The sequence below is a fragment of the Mixophyes fleayi genome, chromosome 2, assembly GCF_038048845.1.
Source record: "Mixophyes fleayi isolate aMixFle1 chromosome 2, aMixFle1.hap1, whole genome shotgun sequence".
NCBI lineage: Eukaryota > Metazoa > Chordata > Amphibia > Anura > Limnodynastidae > Mixophyes > Mixophyes fleayi.
The window spans coordinates 203,001,563-203,017,309 of NC_134403.1; the positions used below are offsets into that span (position 1 = coordinate 203,001,563).

Genomic DNA, 15,747 nt, shown 5'->3' on the forward strand with positions numbered 1-15,747 from the left:
GCTATCATTTATTTAGTGCACTCTTCAAAATGACAGCTAGAAACTGATTGTTTGCTATAGGCAACGTCTCCACTTTTGCAAACCTGCAGTTTAGTAAATATACCCCCAAGGCTTTCTATGGTGATGCACCTAGATCAAGAAAATGTTCAAGTTATTTTCTATATCAGCTGCAGAATAGGGCTGCATGGCATTTACTGCACTAGGTTTCACTGGCCGATTCCAATAGTGACACATCTGATTCTATCACAAGGGTTCAGTAAAGGATCTAGTTATTGCCAAGAATAACCTTTGCCTTGCTTCCAACTATTATTAAGTGTGCTGCTACATTATGGGCCACTTATCTAGTAAGATCCCCAAAGCAGGGCCATAATTAAGGCTGTATGAGAGGATGCAACACTGTTTATGAATATTTTAGGTTCATTTGATTAAAATTGAGGGCTAGGGAGGTGGCATCTTTCCTTCTCGTGCCAGGCGCCACAATTTTAAGTTACGACTCTGCCCCAAAGGACAAGGTCAAGTGTTGCCACTGTACCCCTGACCACATGAATGACACCTTTGAATTATGTCCGTTCACATCTCTAAGTAACATATCTTTGTGAGAATTGTAGTATGGCATTTCAGGGCAAAAACTGTCATCTTCGAACTTCAAAGTGTTTCTCTCCTCACTTCCTATAACTACACAGACATATTTTAAGGTGGAATGTGCTTGTTATTGAGAGTGACTGCCTTTGTCAAACCTTTCAAAATATACAGGAACTTGCTTAACTCATACTTGTGTGTGTACATGCAGTATTTTGTGCAGCTGTATTATACATACTACCACATTTTTGGACTCACAACAACACTTATTTTAACATCATTTTTATTCATAACATGCTTTTCTGTTCTCTCAGCCACCCTGCCTTTTAAATCTGTGATTCTAATAAACATGGTTCTATTTTTAATTTAGAAACAGGAGAGGTGCTTGTTCAACCACCAGTCTGGAATTCGGCTGAACAAAAAAATGCCACAAATATCACAGTTTTACAGGAACAAAGAAGTGTTTTGTAATCTCACCTATAATAGTAACTGAGACTTTTTGTATAGAAATGTATAAACTGTTGTCTGAACAGTGGAGCAAGTAAACAGCATAAATTTTAGTAAAAATCATGACAGTTTAGCAATGATACTGTAAGCGGCATGGGGTGGGTCTGTGGTTCAGGCAATTACCCAGAGGGAGGTGGGAGTAGAATCAGCCGTCTGTCTGCAGCTACTGATTTACAGAATACACAGTGGACAGGAGTGAAGGAGGAGGAGAGAGAGATTATTAAAGAACAAAAAAAGTCATAGTACACCTGAACAAGGAGTGGTTGAGCCTGAAAAACAGGATCACATTATAGTTTCAATATGGCGTTTTAACAAACTCTGGTGAAAAGGCACTTCATATAATCTTTTACTGATATTCAGAGACTGCCATCAGAGCTTTCACATAAGGGCTGAACACTGGGGATCATCATGTTGAAAAGGAAGAAGTTGTGTTGAGTGGAAGCATTAAAAAAAAATCTCTCCCTATGTTTAGAGAGGTGAGAACATCAATACGCCTGCTAGTTGTAATTGGAGGTAAGTTATCTACTCTGTTTTATATTGTAAGATTTGTACTGTTATTACACTTTTGTTCAGTATGAAACCTGTAGTATGTTTTATTTTATTGTAATCAGTTTAAAGAACCTCTGACTTTATGTTAGTTATGGTAAAAACAACAATATCTACTCATTTCTCCTGAGACCACAGTGCCTTAAGTGTAAAAATCTCTTTTAAACAAAACTTCCTGGTTATAGAATCTAGTTAGCTTTCTTGGGACATGCCCAAGCTTTAATCACTGTGTATTACTTTTAGGAAAATAGTGATAACAATTCACAATAAGGAATGGTCTATACATATCACCCTTGTTGGATCGGATCATTTACATTCTATGGAGAAAGTCTAGACAGTTGTCATCTATAGTCTTGAATAATATAAGTTTCTAATAAAAAAAAAAAGGCTGTATGAATGTGTGCATTGTAAAAAACAAACATTATTTTTCTCTAATAACATATTGTGTAAATGTTTATAATTTTTTTTTAAAAAAGAAACAAAATTATGTTTGTTATTTCTCTTTGAAATTGTATAATATTTAACTTTCATTAAGCATAATCCATCAAGAGAACTGTGCTGTTATATTGTGATACATTACACCTGTTTTGCTTTATGCTCAAAATTATTGGCTATGCTAGAAAATCTCCAGGAAGTGTGTGTCCTCTATCTTAATAAAAATATAACTTTGACACCTGAGGAATAATACAGATCTACCCTATTTAATGGAACAGGCTGCTTATTTATTACTATAAGCTCAATAACCATAGCAACCTATCATATATTTGCTTTAATTTGTCTAACTTACACTAGAAAATGTAGGGTGACCAAGCTAATTGGTTGCTAAGAGATGCTGCATATTGGCACTGATATTAAATAACTCTTATTGTCTCATGAAAAACAAATATCAGATGCAGCAGCTATATGTAGTGTGTGAGGATCATTTATGAATGGATAGCGCTGTGCAACCCAGTCCTGTCTGCGGTTTTGCGCAGTTGCGTAGGTCTCATAGCCACCACGGAAGAGCCTTCTCTGTAAGGTGCTGGCTTTTATACATATGCAGTTGTATTATCTGCATGATGGACAGATCACATTCACATCCATAATAATTTAGGAACAACTGTACAGATGGAGGATTATAAAGGTGTTAAGACAAGGTTTTTTTTTTTTTCTGCGTTCAAGATCATTTAAAAGCGGTACATAGATAAACTTGAATTGCACAGAGATGCAAAACATTTGGCAGCGCCATAACTAGGGCTGTGCGACAGGGGCGACCACCCAGGGCGCAACGCTAAAGGGGGCGCAATTTAGGAATATTTTAGGTTAATTTGGTTAAAATTGAGGGCTAGGGGGGCGGCATTTGTCTTTCTCGCCCCAGGCGCTAGAATTCTAAGTTACGGCTCTGCATTTGTGCCACATAAATCTCCAACTCTGAGGGGGAGATGACCATGATTTCATTGCAGCGCTGTAACACAATCTCAGCACACAAGACCTGTCTAACTGGTGCTACACAGCAAATATTACAAAGTTGACGCTTGAACTAAAGACGAGCTTCTGCTTTCCATTGCAAAGAGAATATTAGAATTTCCTGTTAAGAAATCAGGAAGATTTCAATTTAACGAAGAGCAAGCAGAATTTTGGCAGTGTTCTGACTTTTTAATGAACAAACTGCACTCTTATGTCTAAGGGGAAGTGTGGGGCAATCCGTGCAATGGTCACACAAACGGTACATTCATACACATTGGGGTCTGGATCTAGGCTTAGGCAGAAGGTGCAATGGCAGTAATAGAGATGCAACCATTTTCATTGTGACATCTGTTTGAAAATAACCCCCTGTATAGTTTTTGAGGCATTAACTCATTCCTTGTAGTTGACAAAGTGTTACATAGGACAGAACTATAAACAGTGCCTTCATTAGGTTTTTATTTAAGGGAAAATGGGTTTCCAGGAACAATTTTGACAATTTTACGTTTCAGTGTCAATAAATATCCCTAGAAGATAGCTTCACATTTCACAAAAGTTGTTTTATATGGGGGAAGTGGTTTTCCAGAGAATCACACAGTTCACTTTCATACCCCATGCTATACAGGCTGTTTTCCCACATTTGACTTCCCTCTCAATTGGTCTCACTTAATGAAAAACATGTTGCCCTGTAAAGATCTTCAGATGAATTGAGAAGATTCTATAGGTTAGGAGAAAGCATTTGGGTACAATCAAAATCATTGCCAGCTGACAGTTTTCTGGTCTATAAATGGCATTTTAAGAGTGGTTCAAGTAAATTAACCCTAATGCTGACTTCAGAAACTAGCAATATAGAGACTGATATAATGTATTTTAGTTTCAGAAAAGTAGATGCTAGTGTACGTGTGTATATTGACATGTTTTTTTTTCTTGGTTATAAACCTAAAAGTACTTTGATCCCAAGTGTCACTAGAGTGCATCATTAAAGATAAGGCAAAATGGTTGCCTATTGTAGATATGAAACTGTGCAGACGCATTTAAAACTGCTCAATAGAATCTGTAAACCAAGGGCTAAACATTCCATTTATTGTTGTGTTAGCGATATGTTGGTGTTTTAGATTTTGATATAAAAATAGACTAGTAAAAATGGACTTATCTTGTGAGTTATTGAGTTATTGTGATGTAGATTGATGGACATTTTTGGACCAAAATTTCTCTGTTCCACCTTCATCCTAAAAGATCTCTGCTCTCTGTATTGATTGCTTAGAAAAAGTCTCCATTACCTTCCGATTGGCTTCCACATTTATAACAACATTAACCCTGTAGATTATTATGTGTTTTGTGCTTTTGTGCGGATATGTAGCTATGTATCCAGTGATTTTGTGAATATTTCTAAACACAAGTTAAAAGCCTAATTTATATAATAAACTAAACCTTAAGCATCCATTTGAAGTGATGGAAGATAAATGTGGTTATGAAACGTGTTTATACCTTGCATCCAACACTTCCATATGGACTTCTAGTTATACAACCTTATGAGGAACACAAAAATGGTTGCTGTGTACCAATATATCTTAATATATAAAGCCACAAAGGCATCACAAAATGCAAAGTGGATATAAGTATTTAGCGTTTTAAAGCAATGCAATCACTTTTGGTGTACAGTGATGGACATGTAAATATGTAAGGGAAGAAGGATGGGTAACAACACCTGCAACTTGTTTCAAGGATATGTTTTTGTAATCTGCTACAGCATGCTGAAACTTTTTCAATGATGATATTACCACAAATTAAGCGACGTGTCTATTTTTTCTATATACCGTTTTTCAACATGTATAAGACGCCCCCATGTATAAGACGCACCTTAATTTTGTCCCCGAAATTTGAAAAAAAAAATATTACAGTAGCTGTCAAAAAAGGCAGGAAGAGTGTAATGGCCGGCTGCTCTGATTGTGATCAGCACACTCTCCCTGCAATTGCCCCCCCCTGCTGCCACTCTGCCTGGATCCCCGCTGCCACTCTGCCTGTCCCCTGCCTGCTGGATCCCCGCTGCCACTCTCTGCCTGTCCCCCGCCTGCTGGATCCCCGCTGCCACTCTGCCTGTCCCGCGCCTGCTGGATCCCTGCTGCCACTCTCTGCCTGTCCCCTGCCTGCTGGATCCCTGCAGCCACTCTCTGCCTGTCTCCCGCCTGCTGGATCCCTGCTGCCACTCTCTGCCTGTCCCCCGTCTGCTGGATCCCCACTGCCACTCTCTGCCTGTCCCCCGCCTGCTGGATCCCGACTGCCACTCTGCCTGTCCCCCGCCTGCTGGATCCCTGCTACCACTCTGCCTGTCCCCCTCCTCCTGGATCCCCCCCGCTGCCACTGTAATGCTGCCCCGCTCCCCCTCGATTCCCCCCCCCCCGCTGCCCCTGTAATGCTGCCCCCCCCCCCCCTGCATCCCCGCTACCCCTGTATAAGACGCACCCAAGTTTTAGACCCACAATTTTTGGGAAAAAGGTGCGCCTTATACATGGGGAAATATGGTATTTCTGGAAAGTATTGCACATGTCAATGTAACTTGTCATGTTGTTTAATGTAGGTTCCTTTATGAGACAGTTAAGGCTCCCATGCATATGTGTGACCAAATTGAACATATAATTATAAAGTTACACTATTTTGGCTACACATGTAAGCACTTGTGGTTTCCACAAGAAAGGTCTTCCCCAAAATAGATCTCCACACAGAACAAATTTCTACTATAGCTGTTCTCCCCAATTTCTAGATTCTCCTCTCCTGTTCTGGTAGTTCCGTATCATATCATAAATGCTCTGGACAATGCCTAAAAATCATACTTCCAATCTTTCATCTTTGCTCAGGCTTCTAACCCCAAACACCTTTTTAATGCTGGTATCTTTCCAGAATCGTTCAAGCAAGGAAAAACCATACATGCTTCTTGAGGCGTTTGCCTACACTCGCCTCACATACTTCCTTTCTTTATTTTCCTCATAAAAAATATCTCCTAATTCGACCTTTCTTCTAAGTGCAAGATCTGCATCTCTCAACCACTGCTCCCATTCCTGGTTACAGGATAATTTTCGGCACCTACTGTGGAATTCCATTCCTCACACAACAAAACTTTCCTCTAGCCTTCAAACCTTTTCCCAGAAAATTCACCTCTTCTGGCAAGGCTATGACATTCCCAAACCACCCTTTTTAACCTCCCATGGCTATTCAATGCGATCACCAGCCATCTATAAAATTGCATGTATTCTCAACCTTCTGACCCCTATATCAATATTGCTTTGTGACTGATTCACATAGCCCCACTTAGCACTATTTCCCTTTGCAATCTGGCTGGCCCAGTATGTAATATTTGAAACTTAATGTATCAAACGCCTATTTTCCTATAGCTATATCCAGTTTTGTTTTATTACTGAGTTTGTACCCATTTGTAAAACATTATAGAATATGATGATGCGATATAAATACATAAAATACTTAATAAAATATATCCCTTTCTCTCATTCAGTAATGCTATATTATTGTAACTCATTTATATTATAATACATAAATACTTGCGTGAATATATATATTGTACTTTAATTACTTTTCACTGGATTCCATTTTGATAGTTTTAACTTTGTTATACTTTTGGCTTAAGGGGGGTGGAGCTTTTGTCATGTAATGTATCATGTGACACCATCACTTGCTTGGAATGATATATATCCTCAAGACTTTACACAGTTTGATGTAATCTATGAAGTTGCACTCTTCATAGATTACAGTTTGATGTAATCTATGAAGAGTGCAACTTCTCCAAAACATAAAATTAAGGCTTCTAAAACCATTGTTTGTATTGGTCTATCTCTTGCTCACGTGATCTGTGTCAGTATATTACAGCTTACTTACCTATTTGCACCAGAATAGTAATAACTCCAGTGGTGTACACATTTTATCTGCTTAATATGTTGCACAAAAAAGTTTTACATTGTTACTTTTTTATTCTTGTGGATATTTTTTAACTGTTGCAACTGTGTCTCTTTTTTACTGTTGATTCTCTCCTTAACCCTTAATCTGGAAACACACTGATGCAATTATCGTGTAGATCACGTAATAAAGGATAGTTTTGATCAGATATTGCATTAGTGTGTATGCTCCCACCATCATGTGGAAGTGTGCATGCATTCAGCACCAGCAGTATAGTCAGATATCTATAGAGAGTACAAAGTCACAATCCTTTCAGCAGATTGTTATGAAAGAAGAACATCACAGATCTGAAGGTAAATCATGTAGGTGCATAGACATAAATCTGCATGCTCATCGGGACTTTCAGTCGTTGGTAAAATCTTCACAGAAATCACATCTGAAGTAATTTTCTATAGTGTGCACCCAGATTTAGTCTCAAAGCTCCGTTACTATCTCTGTGCAGCAAACATCCTTTTATCAAACTATAACTAACTGTTATCTAAAGTCTAGTTAGCATAAGCCAGGCTGCAAACTGAATGGATTAAGTTATATATTAATGTGAAACTTAGCTACCCCTGTAAAAACATAAGTGAACATGTACACACCAATTCCATATCAAGAAAATTAAGATCAAAATGTCAACTGGGCGTTTTATATTTGTAATGTTAATAGCAGTTCAGTGACTTATATTTAAGCGCATAAAGCAAAGAACAATACTTTTTTTCATGCATATAAACAAAACATTCAAACACTAGACACAACTTCTGTTATATGCAGAGGAGATGAGTTGGTCATATTGGATTTGTTTTATACATCCAAATACCTGACATATGTTGCCAACAAATTCATCCATGTATTTTGCCGGGTCAACATGATGCAAAGAGAAAAGGGTATCCTGTCTATTTTATCCTCTCCATCTCCATGTTGCTGTAATTTATTGTCCCCCTAGATCAGTTTTCCAATCCCTTGGCAACTTTGCTGCCTGGCTCACTTATTTCCTATGCTTTGACCTGCCTACTCTCATACTATGCGATTTCAACATTCCCATTGATAATCCCATTGTCTCTTCTGCCACTAAACGTCTTTTACATATCTCCTCCTTTAGACTCTCGCAGTGTACCTCATCTCCCACTCACTGTGATGGGCACTCCCTTGACCTTGTCTTCTCCCGCTACTGCTCCATCTCTAGTTTCTCCAACATAGCCTTCCCACTCTCCAGCCACAACCTCCTTTCCTTCAGCTTCACCTTACCTCATGCCCTCCCCCCTGCACCCAAATTCACACGTACACAATGAACCTAAGTAGTCTTAAACCAATCCACTTCTCATTTTCACTAAAACAGCTACTTTCTTCTATGACTACATTGTCCTGCCCTAATCAGGCTGCCTCTTTCTATAACAAAACACTCACTTCAGCCCTAGACAATGTAGCTCCAGCTACCACACATAGGGGTATATTTACTAAACGGTGGGTTTGAAAAAGTGGAGATGTTGCCGATAGCAACCAATCAGATTCTAGCTCTCATTTAGTTAGTACATTCTACAAAATGACTAAATCTGATTTTTTGCTATAGGTAACATCTCCACAAACCCGCAGTTTAGTAAATATACCCCATAGTCTCCGATGAGCTAACCCCCAACCATGGCACACCAAATAGATGCGCTACCTTCAAGTGTTCCCACACTGCAGAGCACCACTGGAAGAAATCTCGTTCCTATCGTTCTGTCCTCCACTATAAATTCATCTTCTCATCTTACAGCACTGCCCTTTAAATTTCCAAACAAACATATTCTAAATCTTTAATATCCACCCAGTCGTCTAACCTATGTCGCCTCTTTGCCACCTTCAACTTGCTTCTCTGCCCACCTGCACCTCCTTTCCCTTCCTCCCCCTCACAGCCCATGATTTTGCCACCTACTTCAAAGACACCATTTGACAAGATATTTCCTCATGCCAAATTCCACACACTCAACCCAATCTATCCACCTTCCTCTTGACCCTATTCCCTCCCAACTTTCCTGATTCCCCTCCCTCCACTGCATGCCCACCTTAAGCTCACCTCTTCAACTTGTCTCTCGTCATTGGCACATTTCCAGCCTCCTTTAAACATGTGCTCATATCACCATTTCTACAGAAATCACTCGATTCAGCCTCTTTTCAACTACCACCCTATTTCTCTCCTCTTTGACTCCAAAATTCTTGAGCGATTGGTATACAACACGTGACTCACTCCTTTCACTCCATTCTCGACTCTCTGCAACCAGGTTTCTGCAATCAACATTCTAGTGAAACTACTCTCACAAAATTGATCAATGATATAGTTACTGCTAATTCTAAGGGTGTTGACACAGTTGATCACCCTCTTCTAATACACAACCTTCAGTCCATTGGCCTTTGTCACGCTGTTCTTTCCTGGTTCACTTCCTGCCTATTGAACTGCTGCTTTAGTGTTATCTTGCGGAACTAATTTGCTCATTCAGGTCCTCATTTAGAGGCGGACGCAATTAGACTAAAATTGTAAGTGTAAATTGCATACTCTAATTTACACAGTATTTAGAGTGGCACTAATCTTAAGATCCGTGCTACTTAGAATACTGTGCAAATTGCACAATCACGCCTCTTTATCTGCCTTATGGGTCAGTCTGTAAGTGTATCATGCTCAGCGGATAATTAAATAAAAATAAAATAAATAAATACATTGTTCTTCCTCCCAAACAACATAAGGGTTAGGGTTATGCTGTTCGGGACAGGGTACACACCTTTTTATTTAATATAATTATTCTTTACAAAGTCGGAGTGCAAACTGAGACGGATCTTTGGCCAAAAGTACTTTTTGCGCTGAACAAAAGGTCTTGCGTCCGACTCTACATGAGCCCTCTAGTCTCCAGTACCATCTCTACGCTGATGACACCCAAAGCTATCTCTCTTCCCTAATCTTTCCCCTTCTGTGCTATCTTGTGTAACCAACTGTCTTTCTGCTATCGCCACATATATGTCCAAACGCTACCTAAAACTCAACATATCCAAAACATAACTCATCATCTTCCCTTCTTGCAGAGTCACCTCAAATATCCTTCACTATCAATAACACCACAATTTCCTCAGTCTCCCAAGCCCGCTGCCTTGGTGTCACACTTGACTCCGCCTTCTATTTTTTTCCTCACATCCAGACTCTCTCCTAGTCCTGTCGACTCCACTTTAGAAACAATGCCAGAATACACCCTTTTCTTACCTAACATGCTGCTAAAACTCTTATCCATTCTCTCATCATCTCCCATCTTGACTCTTGCAATCTCCTACTATATAGCATTCCCGCAACCCATATATCCACACTTCATTCCATCCTAAAAGCTGCTGCAAGACTGATCTTCCACTCTCACCACCGCTCCACATTTGCTGCACCACTGTGTCCTCCAGATGCCAATTCAAAATATTCACCCTTCCCTACAAAGCCCTGAATAACACCACCCCTTCATACATCTCAAATTTCATATCAAAATACTCTTCCTCCTGTCCTCTTAGATATATCTCACTCCCGACTACAAGACTCTCGTGCTGCCAACCACTTATGAAATTCCCTACCATCCTCAATCAGGTTTTCCCACAGCCTTCAAATCTTTAGACACTCTCTGAAAACCCATCTTTTCTTTAGAGCTTACCTTATCCACGATGATACTACTCACACTAATGCACCCTGACAATTGTCAATCTCCACTCTGAGCCACACTCGCTCCTCTTGTTTCAGCTGTGCCCTCTTTCACTTAGAATGTAAGCTATCTAATAAGCAGGGCCCTATATACTCTTTATTTTCATGTCTGCATTAATGTTGTTTACCTTTTATATTATGTATTTCTTGTCTCCCCTACTGCGCGGTGCTGTGGAGCACTGTAACACGTTACAAATCTACGACAATATATAATTATGATAATAATAATCTTGTGCTGTGTTTATCATTCATCCACGGCCTGGACAAAACTGTTCAGGTGGGTTTGGTGGTGAAGGGGGACCGGGGTGAGATTAATGGCTCTATGCTATTACTTTTACCTTTTTGTATTATGTGGTGGAGGGGGCAATACAAATGCCTGGGAGCATATCTTAGTATATGATCATCATAAAATATTATAATGAAGTTTAATAAAGTTTAACAGCAGCAGGAAGGACAAAGATGCCTGCTGTTGATATACAAGGTGCTAATGTTAGCAAATCAGTGTTTCAGCTCTTTTTTTGTGTTTTTCTACTTTGGAAATATACTTTTTTATAGGGAATTTTGTTTTTACTGAAATCTTTGCATGCAAACAGATTATTAAAAACAGATTCATATTTTTTTCATAAACACAAATTAAAGGACGGATTCAGTTTTATCAAAAAATATTCGCACAATATTACCTACCTATCTCTCCATCTAGTGTCAGCAGATCCTTCTATTGTCTGGCTGCTCTTCTCATGTTGCTAGAAACGACCATAAATAATACTGAGCAGTTTAAATGACAATCCTCTTGTGACATGACACTGATTTTCTCAACCAATTAATAGCAACAGTGTCAATAGCACGCCAACTGTGCTGCTCTACTCTCCTTGTCCTGTGAATCAAGATGAAGTTTTGGGATCAAGATCTATCACTAGTGAATACCTCTAACCAGGGGATAAAAATAAATCACTGGGAATACAAGTCAATGCCCTCTGTAAGCCCCACTCTGCTTTCATCAGTATGCATGGGAACCACACATAAGCAGTGAAGACCCGTCTTGGATTTCACTTCTGGAGCTGGAAGCCCAAACAGTGCTTCACTGTCATATGCAATCCCTGTGCATGTTTAGAACAGCCATCTGCTGCTCCAATCTGCAAATCCCTACATTGGCTCCCCATTCCCTCCAGAATTCAATGAAAACTGCTCAACCTCATGTACAAAGCCCTTACCAACACTTCCTCTTCCTATATCTTTGCTTTTGTGTGGCGTTACACCCCAACTCGACCTTTCCACTCTGCCTCTGACCTACACCCTTACTCCCCTCCAATAACTACCTCTCACTCCAGCCTCCAAGACTTTTCTTGTGCTGCTCATCAGCTTTGGAGCTCCCTGCCTCGCCCAACCAGACTTTCAACCACCATCCAATCTTTCAAGAGCTCTCTCAAAACCCACTTCATCACTTTTTCCATTCTAGACTACTTGCTCCACTCCCGTGCCCACTCGTGTCCCATTTGCTCCTACTGTCTCTGCTTTCCCCCCTCCCTCTAGACTATAAGCTCTGACAGGCAGGGACCTCTCAAACTTATGTCTCATGTCTGTAACCTCTTTGTCTACCTCGTATGAACCTGTTTTTTTTTTGTTTAATTTCTTGTGTGATTGTTTTGATGTTATGGTTAGTTTGTATATAGGGAATTTGTACTTGTGTGCTACTTGTTTGTACTTTTATGACTTTTACTTGTTTCACGTGTTTTTCTATTATGTCTAATTGGTATTCATGCATGACGACTGTCCAAAGCTGCAGAATTTCTAGTGCCATACAAATGAACAATGAAGATGATGATGATAATTAGGCAAGTTAGGTTGCAGGGACAAGGTGATTATTAGGAGAATAAGGAAAATAAATAAAAATTCTGTAGGGCTTTCCCTGTAGAAACATAATAGTGTGCCTTGGTGATACTGGTTAATCTATCCCCCAGTCATCATCATCAGCCGTCTTCATTAGTTTCTGATTTTTAAGTTTTGTTTTTCTTTAATCAAACCTATCATACCTATAAATATTTTGAAGGTTCTTTTTTTCAATCAGAAGTAGGTATATGTTATTACTGTAATCCTAAACTGTATTAGAAGCAGGGGGATTCAAATTATTTTCCTCTAACCATCAAGTAGGGGAGACAGAAAGGGAGAAGGATAGCAATACAGGGATGTTTTTAGGTGAGAGGAGAGGGGTGGTTCAGAAGCACTAGGCATGTCCCAGTCTAAGACATCCATATCCACATTGTGATGTGGCCCAGGCCTAAGAAACCACAGAAATAAAACAGGATCCAAGTTCAGACACAGAAGACAATTTTAATGTCAGCCCCGGTTCAGCAAAAGTCAGGCTTACCCAGCAGCAAATCAGTATAGAGGAGGATAGTACAAATACAAAGCCAATGTCAGGACTGGGAGTTAACAGACAAAATCAGGAGCAAAGTAGAGCCAAAACACGAGAGAACAACAAGTCACAGCACACCCAGATACCAAACCTATCACAGGCACAGCACAGCATGTTCTCTAGATATATTGACTCATAATCCCTATCCATTACTCACAAGTATGCACATGTCGGGGCATCCCAGTACGGTAGGTCATAGCACCAAATGCTCATCATACAATCATTCATTGCCTGCAATGCATGTGCACCAACCATCTGAACCCAGCGAATGGTCAAATGCATCTGCATTGGAGTGACAAATCAAATCTATAGCCACAAATCTGAAGTGAATTTGCAAAACGTTGTTATTAGGTTGCACTTTGGGGGAAAATCAGCACTTATGAGTGTTGGGCTGTATTTCAGCTTGAAAACAGTTGATATTTCACACACAGTCCTCGCTATTTCCCTTATGTGTTAAGTGATTATAGATGTGGTTACCTAAGATTTGTTGCAACAAATGAGTCAGAACCGGGTGACAGAGTTCCTGTGTGATAACAGTTGCAGTTGCTCAAGGTCTGATATAATAAATTAATCAGAGTTGTGTGTGAGTAAAGATTGGCTGGGATTCCTGTTGTAGAGAACAGAAATGTTTAAAGAGGGGTTTTTTTTCTATAAAGTGTTGCAAGTAAGAGAAGACAATTAATTTCAAATAATCTTAAAACACCATTACAGTGTTGCAACTCGAGATGAGCAAGTTACTGTGAAAGTTACAAGCCATTTTACAAAGGTGTAAATACAACATTTTTTGTCTGTCTTTCTACTTCATTTGCCCCTGTGATGTCTGACTCTGAATTAATTGTGTGACCGATATGCTAATTGTTTACTTATACACATGTGATTCCTACTTTTTGGGGGGACCCAGGTGAGAAGAGTGAGAGGAGGAGACAGGTATAGATTGAGAAGGAGCAGTTGGAAATGTAGGAGGTAAACCAGGGGAGGGTGATGTCACGGAAGCCAATGCAGAAGGAAAGTGTGGTCAATAGTGTTAAAAGCTGCAGAGATATCCAGAAGGATGAGCAAGTGACTGTTAGTTTTGGTGAAAAATAAAGGACCTGATTCATCAAGGCAGGCATACTGCGCGCAATGTATGTATGTTTTAAAACGCCTGTAAATCAGGAATATGTACGCCAGAATTCAACAAGGAATGGATGTGAAGATATGTGCGGTGATGAAAACAGGTGAAGGTCTTCTGTGCTCTACTAGACAAGACACTGCGGGATACATCCAGTATATAAATGGAATATCAAATGATAAAAGCAAAACAAACAAAAACGACCTATTTAACTAGTGTCACTTAAAACATTAAAAAATGAAAAAGTGTTTTGCTTTTTTCATGAAATACATTAGTATGTTATGAATGTCTGCTACAAGGCCACCATCAGTGTGGTACAGGGAATACAGCAGTATGGGGCCCAACAGCAGATTGGGGCCCCGCCAGACCTGGGCCCAAACAAATTTAGTAGTGGAGGTGGCCTCCGAAGTGAATTAAGGAAGTTAGCGAGCATCCTTTCTAGGCAGCAACTGCTCCTGAGATGTGAGAGGTGCTGTGGGGAGAGACCTATGCGCGTAATTAAGGATGCGGCAGCGGGTCCCCTTGCAGGCAGCATGTCTGCCACTACTCTCAAGATGTCAGGCCCCACAGTTACCACCATTTGCTTCAGAGCCGCAACAAGACGGAGCGGCTTCAGGCAGAAACGCTGACGTCATGTAATTATTAACGTCACAGAGCTGTCAATAGAGAGGAGTCGAAAGGAGATAGTAATAAAGTTCAGAGAGGTAAGTAAACTACTGCAGGGTTTAGATGAAACCGGGTATGAGGGGTGACTGTAGAGAATGGCGGAGAAGGCTAATGTTGGGTAAAAAATAATTTAAAAATGAAGGTGGACCCTGGATGTTACATTTGTACTGGGCCCCACAATTTCTGGTGGCAGACCTCGTCTGCAATACATACATTTTTACAGTTGCTCCTGACTGCAAACACATATAATATAATGCATACACAGCCGTCAATATTAGTAAACGGCACTTAGACCAAACCTGTAGCTGGAGCAAGAGATGCGGCTGAAAAACAAGTACCTGAGAGATGCCCAGAGTTTGAATCAGACACTGCTGGGTGTGCACGAGATTGGCACACCTTTACTATGCATTGAATACAGGCAAATGCCCCTTCCCTGCCCTGTTCCCTCCTTGAAATCATAGGCTGTAGTAAGTGTCTTTTGCGCTTAAAGCTGAACTGAATGTGGCTGCATTCTGTGGTGTATGGTCTGGTTCTGAGCGCGCGCAGAGTGATTTTGCAGATTGTACACATAAAATCGTTGTTTATGTCCCTTGATGAATCAGGCCCAAAAACTCAAGGGGGTAAATATATTAACATGCGGGTTCTTCAACACCCGCGAGTTCAGCGTCTTCGGCGATTAAATTTAAAGCGGCGCTGCATTGTAAAGGGAAACTTCCCTTTACAAGGCAGCGCCGCTTTAAATTTAATCGCCGAAGACGCTGAACTCGCGGGTGTTGAAGAACCCGCATGTTAATACATTTACCCCCAGGTCTCTTTAATAAATTTTAATCT

The 15,747-nt window shown here is 40.1% G+C and overlaps 1 protein-coding gene across 1 annotated transcript in view; it reads left to right on the plus strand.

Annotated features, from left to right (window-relative positions):
• Positions 1–1,234: 1,234 nt before the first annotated feature.
• NCMAP (non-compact myelin associated protein) overlaps positions 1,235–15,747 on the plus strand; it is a 55,403-nt gene continuing 40,890 nt past the window's right edge. Inside the window, exon 1 of the mRNA XM_075195372.1 lies at positions 1,235–1,599. Coding sequence (XP_075051473.1) covers positions 1,551–1,599 — 49 coding nt within the window. The 5' untranslated portion in view covers positions 1,235–1,550. The remainder of the gene's footprint in view (positions 1,600–15,747) is intronic.